The sequence below is a fragment of the Pangasianodon hypophthalmus genome, chromosome 24 (genome assembly GCF_027358585.1).
Source record: "Pangasianodon hypophthalmus isolate fPanHyp1 chromosome 24, fPanHyp1.pri, whole genome shotgun sequence".
NCBI lineage: Eukaryota > Metazoa > Chordata > Actinopteri > Siluriformes > Pangasiidae > Pangasianodon > Pangasianodon hypophthalmus.
Genome location: NC_069733.1, coordinates 685,124 through 712,307, shown reverse-complemented (window position 1 = coordinate 712,307; position 27,184 = coordinate 685,124). Strand labels below are relative to the sequence as shown.

The 27,184-nt window shown below is 42.8% G+C and overlaps 1 protein-coding gene and 1 long non-coding RNA gene across 4 annotated transcripts in view; one reads left to right on the top strand and one right to left on the bottom strand.

Annotated features, from left to right (window-relative positions):
• Positions 1–21,434, top strand: part of atp8b5a (ATPase phospholipid transporting 8B5a) — a 29,571-nt gene extending 8,137 nt beyond the window's left edge. For both annotated transcript variants that reach the window (XM_053229157.1, XM_053229158.1), the window contains exons 2-28: positions 1,005–1,084; positions 2,433–2,491; positions 5,385–5,498; positions 5,975–6,073; positions 6,642–6,703; positions 8,007–8,079; positions 8,265–8,335; positions 8,548–8,630; positions 9,917–10,075; positions 10,640–10,728; positions 10,950–11,140; positions 11,356–11,564; positions 11,700–11,746; positions 12,579–12,744; positions 13,142–13,327; positions 13,423–13,538; positions 13,766–13,930; positions 14,459–14,570; positions 14,704–14,809; positions 15,463–15,604; positions 15,720–15,903; positions 16,008–16,231; positions 16,420–16,503; positions 16,586–16,807; positions 17,137–17,275; positions 17,404–17,534; positions 18,005–21,434. In XM_053229157.1, coding sequence (XP_053085132.1) covers positions 1,042–1,084; positions 2,433–2,491; positions 5,385–5,498; positions 5,975–6,073; positions 6,642–6,703; positions 8,007–8,079; positions 8,265–8,335; positions 8,548–8,630; positions 9,917–10,075; positions 10,640–10,728; positions 10,950–11,140; positions 11,356–11,564; positions 11,700–11,746; positions 12,579–12,744; positions 13,142–13,327; positions 13,423–13,538; positions 13,766–13,930; positions 14,459–14,570; positions 14,704–14,809; positions 15,463–15,604; positions 15,720–15,903; positions 16,008–16,231; positions 16,420–16,503; positions 16,586–16,807; positions 17,137–17,275; positions 17,404–17,534; positions 18,005–18,301 — 3,573 coding nt within the window. In that variant the 5' untranslated portion in view covers positions 1,005–1,041 and the 3' untranslated portion in view covers positions 18,302–21,434. The remainder of the gene's footprint in view (positions 1–1,004; positions 1,085–2,432; positions 2,492–5,384; positions 5,499–5,974; positions 6,074–6,641; positions 6,704–8,006; positions 8,080–8,264; positions 8,336–8,547; positions 8,631–9,916; positions 10,076–10,639; positions 10,729–10,949; positions 11,141–11,355; positions 11,565–11,699; positions 11,747–12,578; positions 12,745–13,141; positions 13,328–13,422; positions 13,539–13,765; positions 13,931–14,458; positions 14,571–14,703; positions 14,810–15,462; positions 15,605–15,719; positions 15,904–16,007; positions 16,232–16,419; positions 16,504–16,585; positions 16,808–17,136; positions 17,276–17,403; positions 17,535–18,004) is intronic.
• LOC128317335 (uncharacterized) lies at positions 20,158–27,168 on the bottom strand. 2 transcript variants are annotated; one of them, XR_008300853.1, is made up of 4 exons: positions 27,045–27,168; positions 26,549–26,707; positions 26,336–26,398; positions 20,158–20,278 (listed from the first exon to the last, which is right to left on the bottom strand). It is a non-coding gene; the product is annotated as an uncharacterized LOC128317335 (long non-coding RNA). The 2 variants fall into 2 exon arrangements; XR_008300854.1 differs by having other exon boundaries at positions 26,336–26,410; positions 26,572–26,707.
• Positions 27,169–27,184: the final 16 nt, after the last annotated feature.

Here is a 27,184-nt window from a genome sequence, read left to right as displayed (position 1 = left end):
ACAGTTACAGCTTTACCTCTGACTGTTACAAAGCGCTGACACTGGAGACTCCTTCCATAAACGTTACATAAACACATTTCCTTACAGAAAACTTCACCATATCCACGATTTTACTATAGATAGTTACTATAGAAACGATAACGTATTAGACCGAGCACATTAATATAAACCTGTCCTTCATGTTACAGCCAGAACTGTTTGAGCCGTGCTGTTATACAAACATCTTCTGACCAATCAGATTCAAGAATTCATCCACACTGTGATATGTGAAAAATCGCAAATAAAAAGTGAAAAATGTGGGATTGAGGATCAGCACTATGTAAAGCATCACAACGATGTTCAGTAAAGTATTCGCCTGTAATGTTACAAAGATAACACTTCTACAACATTATAAAAACATGATGTAATAATGCTTCATTATGATTACATACGTACTGAACATTCCCTGCTCTGCACCTCTGTTTGTGTAGCGCTGTGCTACGTCTACTTTCACACAGTTTACATGCGATCCCACAGGAAGTGGGTGTGAAGTGGGTAGAATGTGATTGTTTTTAAAAAAGAGGCGAGTCTGTGGGTTTCTTAGACACAGCAGAGTTTCTGTAGAAGACAAAAGTTCTTCAGAAAAACACAGACTGAATTGACTTCATGTTCTTAACCTCCCGACCAATCAGGTCGCAGCTCAGGGTGTGAGCGAGAAGATCCAACATGGAGGACAAAAGTGGTGGTGAAAAATGAGTCCTGTTATTAAGTGAATAGGAGAAGATTTATGATGTCGAATCAAAAATAAATCTACATTACTGAGAATAATAATCTTCAGCGCAAGCTAGGCTAGCTAGAACAGGAAAGCGTTGTCATGGTTACAGTGTATGCATTGCATGAAACGATTTTTTTTTATATCAGCACGAAAATGAGCTGCAGCCAGATTGTAAAAATACAAAGTGGAGTAAATAAGGAACTCCTACAAGAAACAACTGTGTGTGTGTGTGTGTATGTGTGTTATTCAGGCAGATGATGGACTGAGAGTGAAGAAGAGGTGCAGCCATGTCGTTCTTTGGCCTTGACTGTGTGAAAAAAAAAGAGAAAGGTAACTACACACAAACACACACACACACACACACACACCATCTTGATGTGCCAGGAATTCCCTTGGTTTCACTCGCTGTCACACAGCCTCTGTACATCAAAAGTCTTTTCTCCCGCTCAAGTTCACACATACGTGCACACACACACACACACACACGCAATTCAAAAACGAAACTCAACCACAGTTCTGGAGATCAGACACACAGGAACTGTTTTAATCTGAGTGATGATGCAGTTGCTGTTACTGTCGCCATGGTAACCATGTCAGCCGTCTCTCAGAACAGTGGTAACTAAAGCGGAACATGCTTTATAAATATCCGTCTGCTTAAATAACTGAACTGAAGGTGTGAGAGTGAAAAATTGGGCTGATGTCTCACAGCCTGCAGCATGGGATTGGTTGGAGGATGTTACTGGAACCAATTGTTTGATTTTGTCTGTTTATTGCATCATCGCTCATTTGCATAAAATGGAATTGAAAGGTGAAGTGTCACTGAGTTACTATTTAATGCAGGAATCACAGCTTTGTGTCGTGAAGCTACATTTGAAATAAACATAAGCTTTGCCGTTCACTCATGTGAACTCATGGTGCATATGAAACTAAACTAAACTAAAATGCACCAGCGCACACACACACACACACACACACACACAGTATTAATTATCATTGTTGTCATCTCTGAATGACTAACACCAGATAACATCAGTTAACTCACTCTACTGTGGTTTTATATATATATATATATATATATATCATCATTACTGATGCTCTCAAGCAGCCAGCACACACGCTACTGGACTTAGTGTGTATTATTGAGGATGTCAAATTAGAGGACTCTCGTTAGACAAAAATGTTTAAGTGTGAAATATTAAGAGTGCTTTGTAACACACTCAGACTGTAACACACTCAGAATGTAACACAATCGGAATGTAACACACTCACACTGTAACACACTCAGAATGTAACACACTCAGACTGTAACACACTCAGAATGTAACACACTCAGAATGTAACACACTCAGACTAACACACTCAGACTGTAACACTCAGAATGTAACACACTCAGACTGTAACACACTCAGAATGTAACACACTCAGAATGTAACACACTCAGACTAGCACACTCAGACTGTAACACTCAGAATGTAACACACTCAGAATGTAACACTCAGAATGTAACAAAATCAGACTGTAACACACACAGAGTGTAACACAAACAGAATGTAACGCATTCAGACTAACACACACAGAGTGTAACACAAACAGAATGTAACACATTCAGACTAACACACACAGAGTGTAACACACTCACCAACTGATGTTTAATTTCATTCTCTCTGCCTTTTTAAAGAGACGGAGAGGAGGATTCGGGCAAATGACAGGGAATACAACCTCTCCTTCAGATATGCGGTGAGTGTGTGTGTGTGTGTGTGTGTGTGTGTGTTTCCTCAATACAACCTCATTTTCATTTTTCTTAAAACTCAGTTTTACTTTATGCTACACCACAACATGGATATACATTATTTTATATTTCTTTAAACCTCCTTCAACACGGAGACGAACTGCTTCCTGTTCGCTTTATAGAGTATGATTTATAAGCGCTAACATGAGAGTAGACATGAGTGTGACCTTTTCTACAGGCTCTCTAAATTCTGTCACTAACGTGGGCGAATATTGAATAGAAACTTAACTTTGATATTAAGTCACAAGAGAAACTTTCTGATTTTTCTGAGACACTAAAAGTGAGTAAAAATAGCCTTAGTCTGTTCTGAAATTGACTCCTCCCACTATTTTGGCTAGAAATGTTTGGAATTGCTTTGTGAAATTATGTTCATGTGAAAGAATTCCTCTGCAGAGCCTGTTAGTAAATCTGCTCATGTCTTCAAACAGAGTGACTCAGATAAATGCATGTTTGGACTGAATATTATTAACTCACTGTAACTAAAATATTAAACCCAGCTCTAGTATACAGTCATACACGCAGCTCACTTCATGACTGATCAGTCTGCTAAAGTTTAGCTCAGCTTGGCACAGAGCCTGTGGCTGGAACATCAGATGACGTTAAAAACACTCAGCGCAGAATAGTGGTTGTTCTTTAACCACTGACTCATGGAACATGCAATACAGGTGGAAAAAACTTATGAATACAGGTAGAGAGAAGAGAAGATGGTGGTGGAATTCCTCAGTTCTTCTCTTTACTTTCGGAAGTGTATCAGTGGATTGATTGCAGATCCATGTCTGAGGTTTACATCACCACCCAGAGCAGGAATGTCCTGAGTAACTCTGTAATGTTTATGCAGTGAGGATCAGCAAGCAAAAATCTCTTTTCTAAACATTAGAAACGTCCTGGATATGCTCTGGCTGACCCAGTTCTGACTCCGGATACGAGTTTCTCCTGAGGATGTTTGGGTCTTACAGAAGTCCAGCACAGCTCGTCTGAGGGTTGGAGGAGGATCAGGGGTGGAGCTGAACTCTGCACTGGCACATCTCCTTCAGTAGATGGAGGAGTCTGTGGGAAAACTTCCATACAGTCATGGGAAAAAAAAAGTACACCCTCCTTCAATTCCATGTTTTTATTTATCAGGACCTAAATAACAACTGTGTGGTCCTCACCAACTTCTATAATCAAACAAATAAGATCAGGTGACAACAAAAAACACAACAGATTTCAATATGTAGTCATTTTTTCCAAAAAGTAAACCAACATTCAGAAACCATCTGGGAAAAAATAAGTGCACCCTTCCTACTTCCACAATCATTGAGAGTAATTAGCAGCCAGGGGTTATTAATGAAATGTACAAGATTAGTTCATCAACAAGTGTGACTACCTCTATAAAAGCAGAACTTCTGGCAGTTTGGTGTTCTGGAGCACTCAGGTGTGTGTCTACATCATGCCAAGAAGAAAGGACATCTATGGACAGCTATGAGCTCAGAGAAGCAATTGTTGTTGCTCATCAATCTGGGAAGGGTTATAAGGCCATCGCCAAACAATTTGAAATTCACAGTAAGAAGAACTGTTTACAAATGAAGAGCCTTCAAGACAGTTACTAATCTTCTCAGGAGTGAGCGTCCCAGCAAATTCGGTCCAAGGTCAGACCGTTTAATGCTCAGAGATATAAAGAAAAACCCAAGAGCTACATCATACAGATCTCTGTAAGCACATTAAGTGTTTATATTCATGATGGCACAATCAGAAAAAGACAGAACAAGTATGGCTTTAATGGAAGGCTGGCTAGGAAAATGCCCCTTCTCTCCAAAAAGAATATGGAGCACAACTTAGGTTTGCAAAATTGAATCTGAACAAACCACAAAAGTTCTGGAAAATATACTTTGAACTGATGAGACCAAGGTGCAGATGTTTGGTCGTCATGCACAGCACCATGTTTGGCGAAAACCAAACACAGTATATCACCACAAACACCTCATACCAGCTGTGAAGCCCGGTGGTGGAGGGGTGATAATTAGACCTTTGGGTTTTACAGCCACGGGACCTGGGAAACCTGCAGTCATTGAGACAACAATAAACTCCACTTTATACCAGAATATACTTAACACTAATGTGAGTCCATCTGTCCGGCAGCTTAAGCTGGCCTGAAACTGGGTCATGCAACAGGACAATGATCCCAAACACACCAGCAAATAAACATCTGAATGGCTGAAGAAGAAAAAAAATCAATGTGTTGGAATGGCCAAGTCAAAGTTTAGACCTCAACCCCATTGGGATGCCGTGGTGGGATCGTAAGAGAGCTGTGCATGAACTTATGTCCTCAAACACCAATGAACTGAAGCGATGTTGTAAAGAAGAGTGGGTTAAAAGGATGTGAGAGACTGATAAACTCCTACAGAGAACATTTACTTCAAGTTATTATTGCTAAAGGTGGTTCTACATGTTACTGAATTATAGGGTGCACTTATTTTTTCCCACCTGGTTTCTGAATGTTGGTTTACTTTTTAGGAAAAAAAAAGACTACATATAGAAATCTGTTGTGTTTTTTGTTGATACTTATTTGTTTGTTTATAGAAGTTGGTGAGGAACACACAGTTGCTATTTAGGCCCTGATATATATTGTGAAGGAGAGTGTACTTTCTTTTCTCCGTGACTGTATCTTCTCTACAGAGACACCGAACAGGAGATGTGATGTGGGTGACATGGACATTGTAGTTTCTGTCTGTCGGGGGTTGGAGCGGGTAGGAAGGGGGGACAGTTGGGGGTTGGAGCGATAGATGAGCTGATGCTGTTGTCTCCAGGAATGTGGTATTATCCATTCATTTTATTAATTATTATTATTGTTCTACGTTTCAGACTAACGGGATCAAGACCTCGAAATACAACGTGCTGACCTTCCTCCCCATCAACCTGTTCGAGCAGTTCCAGAGGATCGCCAACGCCTATTTCCTCTGCCTGCTCGTCCTCCAGGTGTGTGTGTGTGTGTGCGTGTGTGTGTGTGCGTGTGTGTGCAGCTCAGTGAATGACCTCATTGTGATCACAGCAGAAGTGTGAAACTCAGAGGAACTGACATTCGCACAACAGGAAGTTGCCTCACATTGCACTTTCTTTCTGTGAGATTAAGTGTGTTATTACATTCCTCTCTTATTATCGTGATTTTATTCAGAATAAAACGATGACTAAACCACAGCTGTGATCACAAATCGTCAGTGATGGACTGATCTCAACATCGGGTTTAATTCTGTACTGTAGTGTAGAAAAACACACTGATCTACCTGTCATCTCAAAATCTATCATTCTTTTCATCCATCCACCCATCCGTTCATTCATTCATTCATTCATTCATTTATCCATCCACTTAGTAGTGTAGTGTGTTATTGAATGTATTAGTGTGTTACTGTGGTGTGGTTTAATGAGTGTGTGTGTGTGTGTGTGTGTGTGTGTAGGTGATTCCCGCCATCTCTTCTCTCTCATGGTTCACCACAGTTGTGCCCCTCGCCCTGGTGCTGACTGTCACTGCCGTCAAAGATGCCATTGATGATATAGTGAGTACACACACACACACACACACAGACACACACACAGACACACAGACACACACAGACACACACACATTCTTTGTTTAGTCCAAATCAGTTTCAGATCTCAAATTCAACGTTTAATCAGAAACCTGTTGCTGTTGGACCTGCACCAATCATTCAGCTGTACAGTACTGATTGCAGTGTGTGTGTGTGTGATTGTGTGTGTGTGTGTGTGTGTGTGTGTGTGTGTGTGTAGTCCAGGTGTGAATATGGTGATAATGGTAATTATAAACGTGTGTTGTGTTTAAATGGGCTTTAATGACACACGTCACAGTGAGAGAGAAAAGAGCTGTACTGCTGGAAAATAAAACGATCTGAAACCCCCTCCTGTGTGTGTGTGTGTGTGTGTGTGTGGATCCAGACCATGGGTGTGGTGGGACTGGCAGTAGCCCAAAACCTACAGCTTTCTCCTTTTCACACAGTACATACTCATGGTTACACACACACACACACACATATCCTGGCACACACACTCTTACACCCTATACAGTTAGCTAATGCTAACACTGCTGTTTCACTGTCTGTCTTGAAGAATCGGCACAAGAGTGATCGGCAGGTGAACAACCGCAAAGCCGAGGTGCTGATCAATGGAGAGTAAGTCTTCCTCCTCCTCCTCATCATCATCATCATCATCATCATCATCATCATTATCTTCATTATCATCTTCATCATCACCACACAGAATGTCTTACAGCATAAGCAGGTTATTCTAGGATTAGAGAAGCAAACTATAAGAATTAATCCCCACTAATTAATGTGCAGCGGATTCTGACATGAAATTTACTGTATGATACATTTATATTTATACCACATGGCTGTTGAATTCTGGATTGTGATTGGTCAGAAAGTGTTGATTAGTTTTCTATAACAGCGGCTCTGACAGTAGCGCAGCTGCAAATCACAGGTTTATATTAATGCGCTCGTTCTAATACGTTATCGTTTCTATAGCAACAGCTCACATAGTCACAGCGACTCGTACAGCCTTTGATAGGTTTCCTGTAAGGAGATGTTTATGTAACACTGATGGAAGGAGTCTCCAGTGTCACAGTCAGAGTTGAAGCTGTAACTTTTAGTTTTCCGACGTCTTCACATGACACATGACAAGCTGCGTTTTTTTTTGGTCTTATTAACTTCAAGAGAGAGAAAAAAGAGAGGCTGATGAGGGAACGACTGTTTATAGCTGCTATAACGTGTAAAAATATACAGCGTATTGTTCTTTAATTAATAAAAATCAGTGTGGTGGAAGAGGAATGAAACCCGCAGGTGGTAACAGTAACTCTAACCCTGAATATAATAATTTTAGACTTTATCACATGTATGACCTCTGGACTGGGTTCATCATGTAATAACCTGCTTATAATGCGTGTTACTACATTTTACTCACACTATATTGTGTAATAACTCATCACTAACACCAAAATATCACTGCCTCTTCAGGCTAATTTCATTTAAAATGTTGTAATTAATTATACATGTTTTTGGATATAGATATTTCAGTCCTTTAACAAGCTGCTTATGTCATGACATGCTTATAGTGGTGTCTCTCTCTCTCTCTTTCTCAGTTCCGTTCAGGGTCTTAATTCCGGACATGTTCTCTGTTATTCTGTAATAACCCGCTCATGTAATTAGTAATGGGTTATTAATAACACATATATAACTCAGTAACATGTAGGTGTGTAACGGTGGGCGTGTCCTGTGTGTAGGGAATAAATATAAATGTTATTGGTTCATTTCCTCAGTGTCATCATCACTCACATCAGATATATATATATATAGCATTTAGCTCATATTTTTCACTGCTGTTCTGTTCACTTGTTTTTATTCTGGTTAGAATCTTTAATATCTCTAGGACATTAGCGTGTGTGTGTGTGTGTGTGTGTGTGTGTGTGTCGCTCAGGCTCAGAAGTGAGAAATGGATGAACATTCAAGTGGGAGACATCATCAGACTGGAGAACAACCAGTTTGTCACAGTGAGAACCCCAACGTCTTTATCTTCACTTCTTTACTGTGTGTGTTACTGCAGTTACTAAACAATTCTCTCTCTCTCTCTCTCTCTCTCTCTATCTATCTATCTATCTGTGTCTCTCTCTCTCTCTTTCTCTCTCTATCTATCTATCTATCTATCTGTGTCTCTCTCTCTCTCTCTCTTTCTCAGGCTGATCTCCTTCTCTTGTCTAGCAGCGAGCCCATGAACCTGGTTTACATTGAGACCGCCGAGCTAGATGGGTGTGTTTGTGTGTGTTTGTGTGTTTGTGTGTGTGTGTGTGTTTGTGTGTGTGTGTGTGTGTGTGTGTGTTTGTGTGTTTGTGTGTGTGCGTGCGTGCTACCTAACCACATGGAACAGAAAAACTGTGTGGTTAACTAAATGTACTTTTGTTGTGTGTGTGTGTGTGTTTGTGTGTGTGTGTGTGTGTGTGTTTGTGTGTGTGTGTGCGCAGGGAGACTAATCTGAAGGTGAAGCAGGCTCTGACAGTTACAGGAGAAATGGGTGGGAGTGTCGAGGCCCTGGCTGCATTTACAGGTGTGTGTGTGTGTGTGTGTGTGTGTGTGTGTGTATCAGAAACTGTTACAACACAACTGAGACACAACTGGCATGAAGTGGACAAACACATACACAGGTTTTCTGATTTTATACAAAATAATATCGCAGACAAATCACAGGGCAATACTCAGACACATGAGACAAACGTCTCACACACACACACACACACACACACACACACACAAATCTAGACAAGACTGAGTCAGCAGCGTGACGCAGGCTAATGCTAATCAAAATGCTGATCAAAACAAGAAAACACCAAAGATTTGACTCCCAGATGCAACACTCTGAGTATCCGGGTTATTTAAAGGTGAGCGCAGTTAATAATCAGGCGACTGTGAGCAGCGAGGAGGTCATGTGATGAGGTCGTGGGCTGAGGATCATGGGAATTGCAGAGTGTGAAAGTATTCCCGTGTACTCCTATGCTCCCTCGCTTTTTTGAAGCCACTCATGTGGGTGTGGCTTGTGGGAAATATGACAACTCCTCATTACTAAATTGATCAAGTTTCTTGATTTTCTATAAATGCTGTCGACATTGTGGAGTGAAATCTGGCTCTGGGTCTGACGCTGTAACGGATCCCCCTCAGCACCTCATCCCCCTCGGCACCGGTTTATTTCCCTCATCTGCACACCTGCTCTTAGTTCTGCCTTGATTACGTTGTCTATTTATACTCTTCTGCCTCTTTGGTCTATTTTTGAAGATTTGTTCATTGTTTATGTGTGTTTCTAAGCCTGTGTTTTCCTGTTCCTGACTTTAATGTTTTCCCGTTTCTCTGTTATGGATTATCCTTGTTTAATAATGTCTATGGCGATGTGGGACCAGGGCCTGGTGCACATGGAGCATGACTTAACGAGTCTTTGTACATCTTCTAGAATGATTTTCCACGAGTATTTTGTGGTGATGTTGATGGGTCGTGATGACACCCAGTAGCAGTGGAGGTGTGATCAGAGTATTGATAAGGTGGTCTCTGAGATCCTGGGAGATTTGGCAGATATAACAGCTTATGATAGCGTTGAAGCGAGATTCTTCTAAGAGGCCGTGGTGTGTTTCGGATCTGCTTGATCCATGTGTGATTGTGAAACTGGATCTGGTGAAGAAGACTGCTCATTATGGGGTAGTTGGAATGAGTCATTTGGTTGTTTTAAGGTATTAATATCAAACCTCCCAAGGGCTAGTTTTATTGCTAGCAATTCCATGATCCTGATATCATCATCATCTCTCTCTCTCTCTCTCTCTCTCTCTCTCTCTCTCTCTCTCTCTGTAGGAGAGGTGTGCTGTGAACCCCCTAATAACCGTTTGGACAGTTTCTCGGGGACGTTGGTGTGGAAGGGACACAAACACCCACTGGACAATCAGTGTGTGCTGCTGAGGGGCTGTACTCTCCGAAACACAGCTTGGTGCTTCGGCCTGGTGCTGTTTGCTGGTGAGATACACACACACACACACACACACACACACACGGTATCTTGGTGACTTGCTGTCTGTGTGGTTTCAGTCACTGTGCTGCTGGTGAGAGGACTGAGGTCAGACATTTTGGTTTTGAGATGATCGTGTTAGTTCGGCTCGTTACTCAGCGTGGCTCAGAAGACTGCTTTGGCCAATGCCAGCTTCTCTTTAACAAGCTGAGAGATGATTGGCTGCTGTTTGAGTCCCGCCTCCTGCCACAGTGGACAGATTGATAATAGCCTAATAAAGAACCTTAACAAAATTATTCAGATATTTAATTGCTAAACTTGTTCATTGAATATTTTATCAGCTGGAGTGTTCTTTTTCATTGTCATTGATTATCTGATACTGATCCCACTGATATTTGCATTACTTTGTTGATTATTGGTGTCTCAATTAATTTTTCTGTAGATGATGTGATTAGTGAACGGCACTAATAGGCCTCATTAAGTGTGATGAGACACAGAGAGCTGTGTGTGTGTGTGTGTGTGTGTGTGTGTGAGAGAGAGAGAGAGAGACTAAACTGTCGTGTCTCTCTCAGGTCCTGACACTAAGCTGATGCAGAATTGTGGGAAATCCAGTTTCAAGAGGACGAGCATCGATCACCTGATGAATGTTCTTGTGCTGTTTGTGAGTGAGAAAAAAAACCCAAAGATGACACACACGTTTTCTGTTAAATGTGTGTTTACAGATGAAGAATATTATTACAGATGTTCTGTTAGAAACTTTATTCCTGCTCTGTTCTGTGGTACAGACTTTTGAGTTCTTGATGAAGTTTAGAACTTTAGCAGTAGATGTTAAATTTATTAATATCTCACTCTGTGTGTGTGTGTGTGTGTGTGAATGTGCAGATCTTCGCGTTCTTGGTGTTGATGTGTGTGATTCTGGCGGTGGGTCACGGTATCTGGGAGCACTACGAGGCCAGAAACACCACCTACATACCTCGAGAGGGGAACATGGGTGCTGCGTTCTCAGCCTTCCTCACCTTCTGGTCCTACATCATCATCCTCAACACTGTGGTGCCCATATCACTCTATGTCAGGTATCGCATATGTGTGTGTGTGTGTGTGTGTGTGTATTATTAATATGTTTGTTAAATTTGCTGAGCTCACTTAGCACTGGCTGTCAGTCAGTAACAATAACAAATCACAGTTTTGGACTTGATGAAATATGATACAGTAAAATGGCCTACAGACACTTATTTATTAGGGTCTCAGAATTGTGTGTGTGTGTGTGTGTGTGTGTGTGTGTGTTCAGTATGGAGGTAATCCGTCTGGGGAACAGTTACTACATTAACTGGGACAGACTGATGTATCACGAGCGCAGCGACACACCAGCAGAGGCTCGCACCACCACGCTGAACGAGGAGCTTGGACAGATCAACTACGTCTTCTCCGACAAGACCGGCACGCTCACACAGAACATCATGAACTTCACCAAGTGTTCCATCGGCGGCAAGACTTACGGTGTGACACACACACACACATGCACACGCACGCACACACACACACACACACACACACACACACACACACACACGGAAAAACAAACATAAAATTCATAGTGGTTAAATCAAACTGAATGTGTTGTTTGTGCTGCAGGAGATGTGATTGACCACTACACAGGACAGAGACTAGAGATCTCAGAGGTAAGAAATGTTTGATTATAGCGAGTGTGTGATTATAGCGAGTGTGTGATTATAGCGAGTGTGTGATTATAGTGGTGTTGTGGTTTTTTTGAGTGAAAAATTTGACTTTCTCAAATTTTCCCCAAATCATATATTATATTGAGTGTAATTGGTGTGAAACTGACGGCTCATATCTCGGCTTTGGAGTGAGATATTCAGACCAAACCTGCGCTCCTGTGTACGTCTCGACCTCAGTAACCAACCGTGTGAATATGAAGATCAAAGAAAGTCGAATTTTTCACCCAAAAAATCTGTAAGGGGTCCTTTGTGTTTTTTCGGGCGAAAAATTTGACTTTCTCAGATTCTCCCCAAATTCACACCGTGGGTTTGTGGAGTCGAGACACACACAGCAGTGCACTTGGTTTTGTCCTGTCACACTCCAAAGCTGAGATCTGAGGCTCTGTTTCCAACAAATTTTAGTTAGTTGTATTGCTGGAATTCGAGCAGTGTGTGATTATAATGTGTGATTAATGTGATTATAGCGAGTGTATAAATTAGTATATTATACTGAATGTAATTAGTCAATATAACTCTCACCCATAATTTTCACCCATAAATTCCCCAACAGGTTTTGTGTATTTTGAGGTGAAAAAATTCAGCTTCTCTCAGATTTTCCCCAAATTCACACAGTGGGTTAGTGGAGTAAAGACACACACAGGAGCATGATCAGTGTGTGATTACTGTGAGTGCATGATTATGGTGAAACAGGGATATGTGTAGGACAGTGTTTATTGTTCACTGTGTGTGTAAATGATATTTAATGACGTGTGTGTGTGTGTGTGTGTGTGTGCAGGACATGCTCCCTGTGGATTTCTCCTTTAATGATCTTGCTGATGCGAAGTTCCAGTTCTACGATGCCACTCTGTTGGAGGCAGTGAAGCTCGGCACTCCACAAGTTTGCAGTTTCTTCAGACTGCTTGCTCTGTGCCACACCGTCATGCCTGATGAGACCAACAACGGTGTGTGTGTGTGTGTGAGAGAGAGAGAGAGAGAGAGAGAGAGAGAGAGAGAGAGACTGCTGAGGGAGCAGAGCTCCAGAGAACTTAGAGAGTGGGGTTAAAGCACAAAGCACTAATTGACCAATTAACAGACTCGGGGGGTTCACGAGCCACTGAACACTACCTCAGCTCACACTGCTGATTTACACTGAAATCATCATTTTAATATAAATCACAGATTTTACTAATCAGATTTGTGAATGTTATATTGATCACTGCCTTTATTAGAAACGTTCTCTATAACTGTAGTATTTGGGACACAGCCATTGTAAGCTGATACATTAGAGAGAATTTACAAGTATGTCACCCTCTGTGTGTGTGTGTGTGTGTGTGTGTGTGTGTGTGTGTGTGTGTGTAGAGCTGGTGTATCAGGCTCAGTCTCCAGACGAAGGCGCTCTGGTGACGGCGGCACGTAATTTTGGCTTCGTTTTCCGCTCGCGCTCTCCGGAATCGATGTGTGTGGTGGAGCTGGGTGAACTACGCTGCTACGAGCTGCTCGCCATCCTCGACTTCAACAACGTCCGCAAGAGGATGTCTGTCATCGGTACGGCCGTGTGTGTGTGTGTGTGTGTGTGTGTGAGAGATTTCCTCTTTGATGCACAAGAAGTCTGGTGTCTGATAGTAGAATCTCTGTCTCAGTGCGCAGTCCAGAGGGAAAGCTCTCACTGTACTGTAAAGGAGCAGACACCATTGTTTATGAGCGACTGCACGAGTCCTGCAGCAAACTGATGGAGGTCACCACAGAACACCTCAACGTAGGTCTCTCTCACACACACACACACACACACACACACACACACACACACACACACACACTTTTCTCTGTCCCACAAGCTTCCTATCTGACTGCCTGCAACATTTTTGTGGGGTCCTGTGAGATCCAAGTCCCACTTCACTCTACAGACTACACATATATTCACAATACATACAGTTACACATGTATACATACTACATACGTACGTGTGTGTGTGTGTGTGTGTAGGAATTCGCTGGGGAGGGTCTGCGCACGCTGGTCTTGGCCTATAAGGATCTGGATGAGCAGTATTTCTCTGAGTGGAAACAGCGCCACCATGAGGCGAGCACTGCACTTGACCAACGGGAAGAAAACCTGAATGACCTGTATGAGGAGATTGAAAGAGACCTGCAGGTACACACACACACACACACACACACACACACACACACACACACACACACACACACACACACTAGTATACACAGTAAGGCATGTGGCTGCATGAATGTGGTCTCAAGAGAATTTCACAATCTCCTGCTTTGTTTCATTCAGTTATTTTACAAATTAACATTAGAAATATCGAAGAGAGATTGTGTGTGTCACAGAAACAGTGAGTGTGTGTGAATAATAATCCTGCTCGTGTTGCCGCTGCTGCTTCACGTCGACCCGCATCAGCCCGGCGTGGATTAGTTTCCTATAACACAACACTTAACACTAGACTAGTCAAGTCAGTGCAAGGAATATTCTACTGGTTTTTAGTCACTTAGGTTACACCTACGCGTTTTACTCACATAATAAAATGTTTAAATGTTACAGCAGTCCTATATTTAAAAATCTTGAAGGCTCGGGGTGGCAGAAAATTCATAATTTCCACTTTGGGTCGTTCGCCCAAGCAGTTTGAGAACCCCTGCAGTAAGCTGTGTGTTACTGGTGTGTTAGTTAATCGGAGCCACAGCGATAGAGGACAAGCTGCAGGATGGTGTGGCGCAGACCATCGAGCAGCTGGCCAAGGCTAACATCAAGATCTGGGTGCTGACAGGAGACAAGCAAGGTGATTAAATCACATCAGTCATTTAACACATACGCTGCATTATAGACCGTTACACTCTGAACTCGTACAGCAAGTAGCATTTATCCTACTCGAGCACACGTTCATTGACTTTGTTTCTCATGATTTTTTGCAGAAACTGCAGAGAACATCGGCTACTCCTGTAACCTGCTGCGAGAGGAGATGACCGACGTCTTCACCATCTCTGCAAACTCACACGAGGAAGTGAGGAGAGAACTCAGGTGATAACAGCATTACTTAAGGAAAACATGCATTCATTATTATACACTAAACAGCTCAGTGAAACAGGATGGCGTGAGCTACTCTGAGGAAGTGTGTGTGTGTGTGTGTGTGTGTCACGGAGGCAATGCCGAGACTGATCTTTAAAATCAGACAGAAGGCCACATCGTTTACTTCGTCAGGACAGACGTACTGTGTGTAAGCAGCTACACACGGGACAATAATATTTACTCGTAACTTTGTCTCAGGACATTTTCAAGAATTTCCACATCTGTCTGTTAGGTCTCTGACATCATCAGTGATGTCATCAGCCTGAGGGTGGGGGCTCTGGGAGGACTGACAGGACGCACATGTCCGCGTTAGATTGCTGCTGTTCTGTTCACTTCCTCATGCAGGTTTCTGAAAGGAGATTATGACAGATTCTGCTGTCAGATTTATCAATGCAGTCAGACTGCGATGTCACTGAAGTGTAACCAGGAAGCTCAGAGTAAAGAGTGACTGCCCCCTGGTGGACACCGCAGGCGTGTCAGCGTCAATCACAGACTCTGAAGTGCCGTGCACAGAGTGTAGGGGTGTTTCTAATTGTTGACTGTGTGTGTGTGTGTGTGTGTGTGTGTGTGTGTGTGTGTGTGTGTTCTCTGCCTTGTCCTATCAGAGAAGCTCGGGTGAAGATGCGTCCAGACTCAGGAGAGGAAGTGTCTTTCATCTCAGATAGCATTCTGGGTAACGAGCCTAAAGTGGTGCATGATGAGAATGTGAGCGGCGATTACGGCCTGGTCATCAACGGCCATAGCCTGGTGAGACACACGTGTATACATGTGCACATTTTATAATATAATACTTTAATGAATACTGCAATACCCACCCATAGGGGATAAACTGTAAAGTGTGTGTGTGTGTGTGTGTGTGCAGGCGTACGCTCTGGAGCGCAGTATGGAGCTGGAGTTCCTGCGTACGGCGTGTATGTGTAAGACGGTGATCTGCTGTCGGGTCACTCCTCTTCAGAAGGCTCAGGTGGTGGAGCTCGTTAAGAAGTACAAACAGGCGGTCACTCTGGCTATCGGAGACGGCGCTAACGACGTCAGCATGATTAAGGGTCAGTCCAGTGTGATGTGTAGTACAGAATATTAATAATTATTTAATACTTCTCTAGTCTTTCTTACTCCACTCCTCTCTCCCTGTGTGTCTCTCTCTCCACAGCGGCTCATATCGGAGTGGGGATCAGCGGGCAGGAGGGCATGCAGGCCGTTCTCTCCAGCGACTTCTCCTTCGCGCAGTTCCGTTACCTGCAGCGCCTCCTGCTGGTGCACGGTCGCTGGTCCTACCTGCGCATGTGCAAGTTCCTACGCTACTTCTTTTACAAGAACTTCACCTTCACCTTTGTGCACTTCTGGTACGCCTTCTTCTGTGGGTTCTCCGCCCAGGTGAGCACATTAGCATGAGAGCGTGACTCGGGGGACAGAGAGATAGTGAGAGGCACATAGAGAGATGGAAAACATTCTCAAGTTAAAGATAAATTTTCAGATTAAACAGTTTTTACTGCTCATCATAACTGAAAACACTCCACATGACATGACATGACTGACTGTGCGTGTTGGTGGTGTTGGTGCAGACGGTGTATGACCAGGCCTTCATCGCTCTCTATAACCTCATGTACACAGCGCTCCCGGTTTTGGGCATGGGCCTTTTCGACCAGGTACCACAACTACAAACAACCTCTAACAAACACAGGCTTGATCCACATTTCATTCTGTAACTGCGTGTGTGTGTGTGTTCAGGATGTGAACGACAGCTGGGGTCTGGAGTACCCTCAGCTTTACGGGCCAGGCCAGCTGAGTGTGTACTTTAACAAGGGAACCTTTGTGAAGTGTGCACTTCACAGCTGCTACAGCTCCCTGGTGCTGTTCTTCGTGCCCTACCTTGCCCTGTACGACACCGCTGACTACCAGTCCTTTGCGCTGCTCACGCAGACGTGCCTCATCATCACCGTGTGTTTTCAGGTGTGTAACACAGGGACACACTGAGATTTCCTTTACTATGTCTGAACCATCCAATTACTCAAGTCTAAACCCGCCTCACTGGTGCGTTTGTCCTGTATGACTTCATGGAGAAGCTTCAGGAATGACTAACGTGAGTAAAAATAATGCTGGCCATAACGTCATCAGTGTTTCATTCTGTTTTGGGTGATATCTGTTACTGTAAGGACATCAGGCTACATTACTGTGAGAGCATCACGATATGTTCCTGTGAGAATGTTGTAATGGTTACTGTGAAGATGTCAGGAGAAGGTTCTTCATATAGACTCTCCTCTCCTGTCCTTTCCCTGTAGTTGGGTTTGGACCTGTCGTACTGGACGGCGGTGAATCACCTGTTTGTATGGGGGAGTTTGGGGATGTATTTCCTCGTCACCTTCGCTATGCAGAGCGACGGCCTGCACCACCTCCAGCCGAGCTCCTTCGCCTTCGTAGGTGAGTACAGCCAGCAGCGAACTCAACTATACATTCTCTACAGACAATATTACAATTGTGTACCATGTTTTTTTGACTTTCGCACTGATTAAAATGTGTGTGTGTGTGTGTGTGTGTGTGTGTGTTAGGCACCGGGCGCAACACTCTGGATCGTCTCAACGTTTGGTTGTCGATTGTCCTGACGGTGGTCCTGTGTGTGCTGCCAGTGCTCATTCACCGCTTCCTGTACACCCAAATCCATCCCACTATCAATGACAGGGTACACACACACTCACACACACTCACACACACTCACACACACTCACACACACTCACACACACTCACACACACACACACTCACACTCACACACAGGCACACAATCAGTTTCAAATTACAGATAGAGACCCTAGTTTTCTCCAAAATCAGCTTGATGTCATTTCATATAGCTTATTGTATAAGCGCATTATGACGTGTTAGAGAAGCTACACACTGTAAACTCATATCTATCTAAATCTAAAAACTCTTTTATACAAAAAGCGTAAAGGGAGCGAGAGTGAAAACGTCTCCGAACATCACCATCTCCCTCAGGCGTGTTGGTAGTTTATTTTCATAATAAATTAGCAACACGTCTGAGGGAGATGGTGATGTTTGGAGACGTGAATAAGAAGAAGATAAAATAGGAAATACGCTAAAAACAACAACAATAATAATAATAATAATAATGATGATAATATGTCTTGTTGTGCAGGTGAGGTTTATGGTGCACCAGATGAAGGCCCAGCCTCCTCCTCCTCGCCATCGCACCAGGATCCGCCGCTCCAGCACTCGCCGCTCGGGCTACGCCTTCTCTCACACTCAGGGCTACGGCGACCTCGTCACCTCCAAACGGTTCCTACGCCGACAGGCCCCACCCCGATCCACAGGGTTCACGCCCACCGGCCGCACAGCCCGGTTCAGCCCGACCGGGAAACAGCAGAACTCTAAACAGGAGGTGGAACCCACGCAGCTCCAGAACTATCGTGTTGTAAAAGACTCTGCGTTCTAGAGGTGGAGCTTCGATTGTGAAGACCAAAAATTAGAAGTGGGTTCTAGCACAGAAACATCGGGGACCCCAGTGAGGCACGGGTTCTAGAATCAAACTATAAAGTGGTCTGGTGCGGGTCCTAAAACCAATATCTGGTGCTTGTGTTAGAAATTAGAAATTAGAAATGATGGTGGAGGTTCTTGAACTCTATTGAACCATGCAGTACTCCACCTTATCAGGATATTGTGTAACTGAAGGAAACGGCAGAACTACTGCACCCTCCAAAATTCCCCTTTTCAGCGGCGGGGCTTGAGTGACGAAAGTGAGTTTGAGGAACAAAACGAGAAGTGGATTCCAGAACCAAAATTAGCACTAGGGTCAAAACCCAAAATTAATGGTGACGTTCTAATAAAATTACGAGCAGGTTCTAGATTCCAGATTTGGCACAGGTTCTAATACCAAAATTAGAAGTTGGTTTTAACACCAATAATGGATTCCATAAATTACAGTAGGTGCGAAAAGAGAATCTGGTACTAAAACAACAAAATTGGCAGCGGAATCTGAAATCACGTTCAGGATCTAGCATTAGAGTTATCACTGGGTTCTAGAGGCAACGTTAACTTTGGACTTCACATTTACTTTTACAGCATTTGGCAGACAAGAACAGGGTTTTTGGAGCAGTGTTTACATGGTTCTGAACAGAACAGAACACAAAACACACACACACACACACACACACACACACATATGAGGTTCTGATATAAAGGAATGTAAAATATTGCATAAATATTAATTAATATATCACTATCTGTTACACAATACACACACACACACACACACACACACACAGAGACTGTGGTACCAGGTTTCACACATTCCTCAGAACCAAAATGGGAGTAAAAAAGAACACAAGAACAGACATGTCCACAAGCAGGAGCAGCGTTTCACTTCCTGAAGGAGGGAACTTCACGGGGAGAACAAACAGCTCACCATCATTAGTCCATCAGATCACAACACACACCCTGTAGATCACATCTCACCATCATCACTGCATTGTGGGCGTGGCACAGAGGTGCATCCTGTATCTGCTGCTCTGAACTACATTGCAGTGCATTGTGGGATTTCATCAGCACAGCTGGACATGTGCTGGGACACTAGTGCACATTCAGACTTACAAAATACTGCACTATGTAGTGTGTAGGGTGCAGCTGGAAATCACCGTTACACCAAAGGCACATGACATCAAAGACTGGCGGTCACATGACATCAAGGACCGGGGTCATATGACAGCAAAGACTGGGGGTCACATGACATCAAAAATTGACACCAAAATCTCTAGTCATATGACAGATTGATGTCACATGACACAGGTCACATGACATCAAAGACTGGGGGTCATATGACAGCAAAGACTGGGGGGTCACGTGACGTCAAAAATTGACTTTACATGCCACCAAAATCTCTAGTCATATGACAGATTGATGTCACATGACACTGAGGTCACATGACACCAAAGACTGGGGTCACATGACATCAAAGACTGGGGTCACATGATGCGAAAGACTAGAGGACAGATTTGTGTTTTTACAGACATAAAACAGATGTATAAACGTGCATGACTCCAAAAAAGCAGCATGTTTATTTCTGTAACCAGGAAGTGCCTTGTGTGTGTGTGTGTTGTGTGTGTGTGTGTGTGTTGTGTGTGTGTGTTGTGTTGTGTTACTAAAAGAGTATTTCTTACATGAGGTCATCCATGACTACATTACCACTGAGATTTCTAACACCAACACACCAAACCTCCAAATGTTTTGGGTTATTATTGAGGTTTCACCTCTGTCACATTTCTACTTTTTGACTTTTAATTCTGATGTTTTATGTTTTATTTTTGTTTGTTTGTTTGTTTTATCTTCGTATTCAGACAAATGCCACTTTCACTGTAAATCAGAAGCCTGTGGAACTGGAACGGTCCAGGCGTCTCCCACTGCTGTTGTCTTGCGTCTGTGGGTTAACAGGAGAGGAGCTCAGGTTAAATGTAATCGTAAATGTAACACCACAAAGCTTCCTTTTCATTTCTACTCATGTTTTAATTACACAATATAACAGCTAAGCTAGTCAGCTACCTAAACACAGCACTGCAATATCATTATCTGTATGTTTATTAGCAGGTTAGCTAACTTCAGGTAAACTCATAAAACTTGTAGTCAGTCACTAAACTAGTGACCAGCTTTGTGATTGGCCAAGAGACACGTATCAGTGAACAAAATACCAAAATAAGCTGAGAAGCAAAATTAGACGAGTATTCCAAAAAACATTTTCAGGTTTCAGGTTTTGGTATTGGGATTTGGAAGCTAAGTCAAGTTAGCTGTGATATCTAGCTAGCTAAACACACTAAACCTGCAGGGAAGAGATATCGCATGCTCTTAGGTAGCTAGTAAATGTCACAATATGTTCGCAAGTTATCCGTAATCATGAACCACGTTATGATAAAGAAGAGTTATGGTGATGATACAGACGCAGCTAATCATTTTTAAATTGTTTTTATGAGTGAAACTTTTGGCTGAGTGTTTCTGGGATTTTAACAATGTATTTTTTTTAAAGTAATGTTTATAGCGTAATGTTCGTACCGTGTTACTGCAACGTCGCATGTTTTAGCTGTAATCATGCGAACATGAAGTTTACATGATATTTGTCTAATTGGGAATGTTGTGAACAAACTATTCACTACCGTGTCACATTTTCAGATCAGTGCAGGAACTGTTTTAACTTTTAACATTATTAAACGCTGGGATTTTAGATGATGTGTGTATGGTAATGGGTAAGGCAGGTTGCTTAGCGCCCTATAAAGTCCAGACCCAGCGCCGTGACCGTGTGTGTGTGTGTGTGTGTGTGTGTGTGTGTGTGTGTGTAGTTAATTACGGATAAGAAAAATCGTACAAACTTCCCCTGACTGCGTACAGATCAAACTGCTGGGATTATTTTCATTCTGTTTGTCTTCAGGTTGATTTAGCTGTTTAATCTATTATACATTTTTTCTCCTTGTTTTTAAACGCTGAAATACCTGGCAATCAAAACGTGTGATGACTTCATGAGCAAAATCTTTCTGTTTATATTTTTTACTACAAACATTTGTATAAATAAAAGCCTTTTATATCCAGAGGCTGTGAGTCTGAATCTATGTTCATATAAATATAATTACATAATGATTTAGAACACGATCTGTTTAACACTACATTACTAGGCAAGAGCAAAACTATCAGAAATCGTGGAAGAGGATTATGGGATTGCGGAGGAATGCTGAAGCGATTCTGATTAATACTGTGACACTGATCGGTGTCATGAATGAGAACGGCAGCTAAATTAAACAGCAGAAAAGCTGCATGTCGTTGTTTTAGATGGTGGACAGAATGTTAGATTGAGGAAAAACTGAAAGATGTGTTATATATTAAACAGCACAATGAGGCTCGGCCACTGAGTCACTCACTCTGTATTTCTACGAGACTCATTCAAGAGTTTAAACTCTTCAGACTGCTTCTGAAGATCACGTGATAATGACCTGCTTTTCAAAGTTGCTTTAAAAAAACAAAACAAAACAAAAAAAAAGCAAATTTGGTTTGATTTTAAAAATAACTCACTGACACAATCCAGTCCAAGTTTCCAAAACATGCAGAGAATCTACGCAAGTTTCCAGAACATCGTACACAGAACTCTGAAAAAAATCTGACCTCCGACACGGAAAAGTGCAACGTAACGTTCATTCAACTCGGAATTCCGTGGAACTCGTGTAACATCTGCCTTGCCCGAGTTCTCGGACATAAACAAACCAACATGGCGGCGCAGTCGCTGGTAAACAGAATTCTTTTTGCATTATTTTCTACTTCATGAAACTTGATTTTGCTTGATGTGTAGCTTTTCTGTTGTGAAAATGTTTAACAGCTTCGTAAATTTAGATTTGTAACTAAATTCCACTCACTTCAGCTCAATTTGACTAATAACCCCATTGTAACAGATCGTTTTTTAAGAAGAACAAGGCAGTTGCTCTGTATTATACGTCATTTCTCTTCATTATTCATGCAGAAATAATTCATTTAGAACTTATTAACATGATTATCAAATTCAGAGATCAGACATACAAATATGCACTGGCTCTGTGCATCCATCTTTTCCAAACCGAATCACCGGAGCGATTTTAGATCGGAACTCGGGAAAATCGACTTGGAAGTTTCCAATGGATTTCAGCATAAGACCTCACGACCAGTGAATTCTTTTACGTTGTAAGATTTCTGCCTGCAACAACAAAATCTGGCTGAAAATCCTACAGCAGAGGCTCATTACGTCGATCGCTGGTTGATCTGCGTAACGGGTCGGTGCAGAACCCCGGGGTGTGAGTGAGGAGGGAGACTCGGGAGACAGGCGGGATTTTAGCTGAGCTCCGGGCTCGCGTTTACTCAGTCCACGCTTTTCAGCGCACTTTCAAACACTCAACACACCCAAAACAACTCAACCGAAATGGGTTCGTCTCGGACTCGCAGCTTTCGCTCCGTCAGGTTCAAGTTCACGCTTCACGGTGTGTGGGTGTGCATGTGTGCGTTCGTGTGTGTCTCGCAAACTCTGCCAACTATATCGCTCTCTCTCTCTCTCTCTGAGGTTACAGCACTTACTAAACACACAGACAGACATAAATCAGTAGACTGGCGGTAATAAGACACAGGTGAGAATCATCACGCGTTACCTGCCGGTTCGACCCGCCCCCAATGCTGTATATTACTTTTGCAATTTCTTTGAATGAAAATTGATTGCGTTACATTTTGTGAATAAAAACAAATCTCTCAAAATAATCTCCAAATTTAGAGTGCGTGCGTATTTCACACAGTGGATCTTACTGTAATAATAATAATAATAATATTAAAAAGTAGATCTCTTGTCACGGAGGTGTGAGCAGCCCTGTCCTACAGCATAAATCCAGCTTTAGCTCACACACATCCCAACTCGCGTATTCGATTCAGTTGAACGAGTCACTGGAAAGAGTCGACTCAGGGAAGAAGGGGAGAATTTTGTCCCGGTTGCTCCAGCGCATTAAAGCGGGTGCAACAACAACACGCCTGACTCGAGCGCTTTGTGTGCGAGTCTCTGCTGCGGGATCAGTCCAGCTGCTGCACATCTGCAGTTAGAACCCGCTGTTTAAAGCGAACCATTTACAAGGACGCGAGTAGCAGGAGTTCGTGAGGCGTTAATGTGGCCGGGGATGAAGGAGAGGATAATGACGCAGCGTCCGGCGCTCACAGCGCGCTGAACAGTGCGGGGAAAAACCACGCAAACTCCCGCACTGTGAGTCGGGATCCAGCCTCACAGGCTCAGGAGAGAGAGAGAGAGTAAAATGTGAGTATGTGGGAAAGGAGCATTACCGTGACCTTCAGTGTTTACGGGTTGGAGACAAAGGCGCGCGCGGGGACGGTGGGTGCAGAGGGATGAACATTACCGCTCCATCACTGCGCTTGCTTTGTTTTTAGTTTTATTTTAAATCATTGTACAGATTAAATATCGTGTTAAGGATTCAGATGTTGGTGATATGATGAAGAATCGGCTGAGTGACTGAAACCCTGTCAGAGCTGTCAGCTTAGCTCTCTGCAATAACGGTCCTCTTACAGTGAGGCCTGTTTAGGGCTTTGTCACGTCTGTATTTACATTTTTATTCTACTTATTTATTCTATTATATGCACTTCCTACTGTTTCTGATGTATTTCAGTATTTCTCTGTGAATGCTTTTCCGTTATACGTGACTGAACATGTATATTTGTGATGACCGCCGTGACGTTATGGAGGTTAGCTCAGTTTCCCGGAATATTCCTTGGGCCGCGTTTCAGATGCCCCTGTCCTCCCTACACTGGGGCACTACACACAACTCAAATAACCCCGTTTTACACTCACGGTACTGCCTTGCGTTATGGCTCTGTCCCAAACCACACACGAATGTTGTTTTTGAATATGAGATGCAAATAAATCGGCGCAAGTAAAGGGTTCCTGAGCCACCCTGCGTGGCGCACTGTGTAGTGTGTGTGTGCGGTTTGGGACGCGGCCTGAACATCCAGCACAGACAGGGCGACATTTTGGGATTTGGGAAAGTACTCGTGTTATATAACATCCACAAGTGACAGCAGTACTCTCACTGCCAGGCAGGAGTAATGCTGATGTGAAAGACTGGGTGGAAACGGATCATTTCCGGTCCGTGAGAGCCAGTAATCTTGTTATACTCTACTTAACACACACACACACACACACACCCCTTTACGGTTTCTACTGGGGATGTTCCAGTTCCTTATGTGAACTGAACACTGGAAACAACTAACAGTCTGGATTGTGATTGGTCGTCAGATGTTGATTAGTTCTCTATAACAGCATCTCTGACAGTAGTGCAGCTACAAATCACAGGTTTATTTCTAATGAATGCGCTGGTTCTAATCCCTTATCGTTTCTATAGCAACAGGAGACACTGCGCTAATAATAAACGGATTAAGAAATCGTCGATACGGTGGCGTTTTCTTTAAGGAGAAATGTGTTTATGTAACATTGATGGAAGGAGTCTCCAGTGTCAGCGCTTTGTCACAGTCAGAGGTAAAGCTGTAACTGTAAGTTTTCTGATGTTTACAGGACAGAGGAGTTTACGCTGCTTTGAGGTTTCTCGCTAACATGCGTAACAAGCTGCATTTTTTTATTATTATTATTATTAATTTAAAGAAAGAGATAAAAAAAGTGAGGCTGGTGATGTTTCACACAGAACTATCTAAACTAAAAGAAAGATTTAGATTTTGGTGTCTCTCTTGTCAAGTCTACATAAATTCCACGTTGTTGTTTAGATACCAGGTGCCATGAACAGCGTTCAGCTGAAAGAGCTGATGTAAGAAAGATGTAAGTGCTGTGTGTGTGTGTGTGTTATTTTGACAGATGACGCAGATCACACACATGAACACGAGACGCAACTTGTCATTCTCTCCTTCTCTTAACTCAACAACACGAGCTTGAGGAGTCGCTCGGCGAATGATGTGGAGGCTTATGGTACAATATTATCAGGTTTTTATCTCTTTGTAAGAATCAGATGTCTCAGCAATTAGGACTACATGACACTGATAGGGATTTTTTTTGAGAAACTGAAGGTGTGTAGCGTTATTCAGTTACAGTAATACACAAGTCTCTGTATTCCCCACAAAGATAGCATTACAGGTGTGTTTATGTTCCCAGTGCCTGTATCATGTTCATGCAGTAGCTGTGAACAGTCATAATGACGCTTGCCTAACGCTTGTGTGCATGTGATTTGTGTGTGTGTGCACGCATACGTGTGTGTGTGCGACACTGTTTTGCTGTAGCATGTCAGGAATGTGAACTATGTGCCCCGTTACTCCAGGCTACAGAGCGCTGACGTGAGTGTAAAGTCCACCATGTTATCCATCTGACAGCACTGACACAGTGATTCTCCTAAAGACCAGGGCTGTGTTCCAAATCTCTCCCTGCTCCCTATTCCCTACACTGGGCAGTGAGTAGTGGTCAGGAGCACACTAATCTAGGGAACTGAGTGATGTTCAATAATAGATTTGACTTTATTATCAGTGTCCTGAACCACACACGCTGTTTACTGTGTGTACGTACCCAGTTGTTCGGACATGGATATTCTCCAGGATTATAATTTCAGGGCATGAAAATAAACAGCAAAATAGTACGTGGATAGATCGAAGGAGCTCGAATGACTTGCATGTTCGGTTGTGTGTCCTTGTGTGTGTGTGTCAGTGGGACGGAGGGTGTGTATTGCTGGCTGTGTAAGATAAAGAGAGGCGGGTGTGTATCTGTGAGTGTGTGTGTGTGTGTGAGTGTGTGTGTGTGTGTCCATCTGCAGATGATGCATTAGCACAAAGTCGAGAGCTCTGAGACAGAAATGCCTTGCACAAGACGGTCTGCTGAGTGTAGCAACACTGGCGCAGTGTTTAAAGCCGGTTTTACTGTGTGTGATTTCAGCTTTACTTTAGGATTATTATTGTCACACTGTAAGAGATCACAGTAAAATCTCACCTGAATTCTATAAACTGTGAACGAACACGTTTTCTCCATGTCACATTATACGATGACGATCCGCTAGTGATAAACCTGCGATTAAAGAAAATCACTATAAACGTTATGCCAAGAAAAATTACACTTCCAAAAGTGAAGAGCGGGTCACAGCTGGGTAAAAGAAGGCACCATGAAGGTCAGCTCTTCAAAGTGAACTCTATGTAATAAGGATACAGGAAGCTGTTACTCATCCGCACTTTCTTTCCGTGCCACCTCCCTTATTGTCCGGTCATGATGGAGCTCACAAAGACATGCTCGCTTCTCAATCACCATCACTGTATTTGTAGCTGCCCTGGAGTTTGGCGTCATCCTACACCGTCCTCCTGTTGGTGGCTTTTAGACGAGAATCATAGCAGCGCTCACACTCTGAGATTTCAATCAAAATTTCTGACACTGCCGAAATCTTAACTCAACTGAATCTTGTGGCCGAATATTGTACAGTGTAAACCTGGCTGAAGTCAAGTGTCTTAAACATCCTACAAAAAAGTAATTAAAAAACGTAAACAAAAATACGTGGGAAAAAAAAAATCCCACAATTTTGTTCACTATCCAGCCTTGTAAACATTAATAATCTTTTAAAATGTGTACCACTGTTTCTACAAAATTGTTATTTAACAAAGTGAATAATGGTTAAGAAAATAAAAACTGATTGAAATGGAAACCAACGTACCTTCTTTCTCTGTCGCCTTCTAGATGTTTCCTTTCTGTCGAGATGACCTCTTCAGCTTCTTCTATCACACTCCTCACTCTCAACGACCTCGAGTCGGGATTGGGCGTGTGAATTAAACTTCTCTCCAACCTTCGATCTCC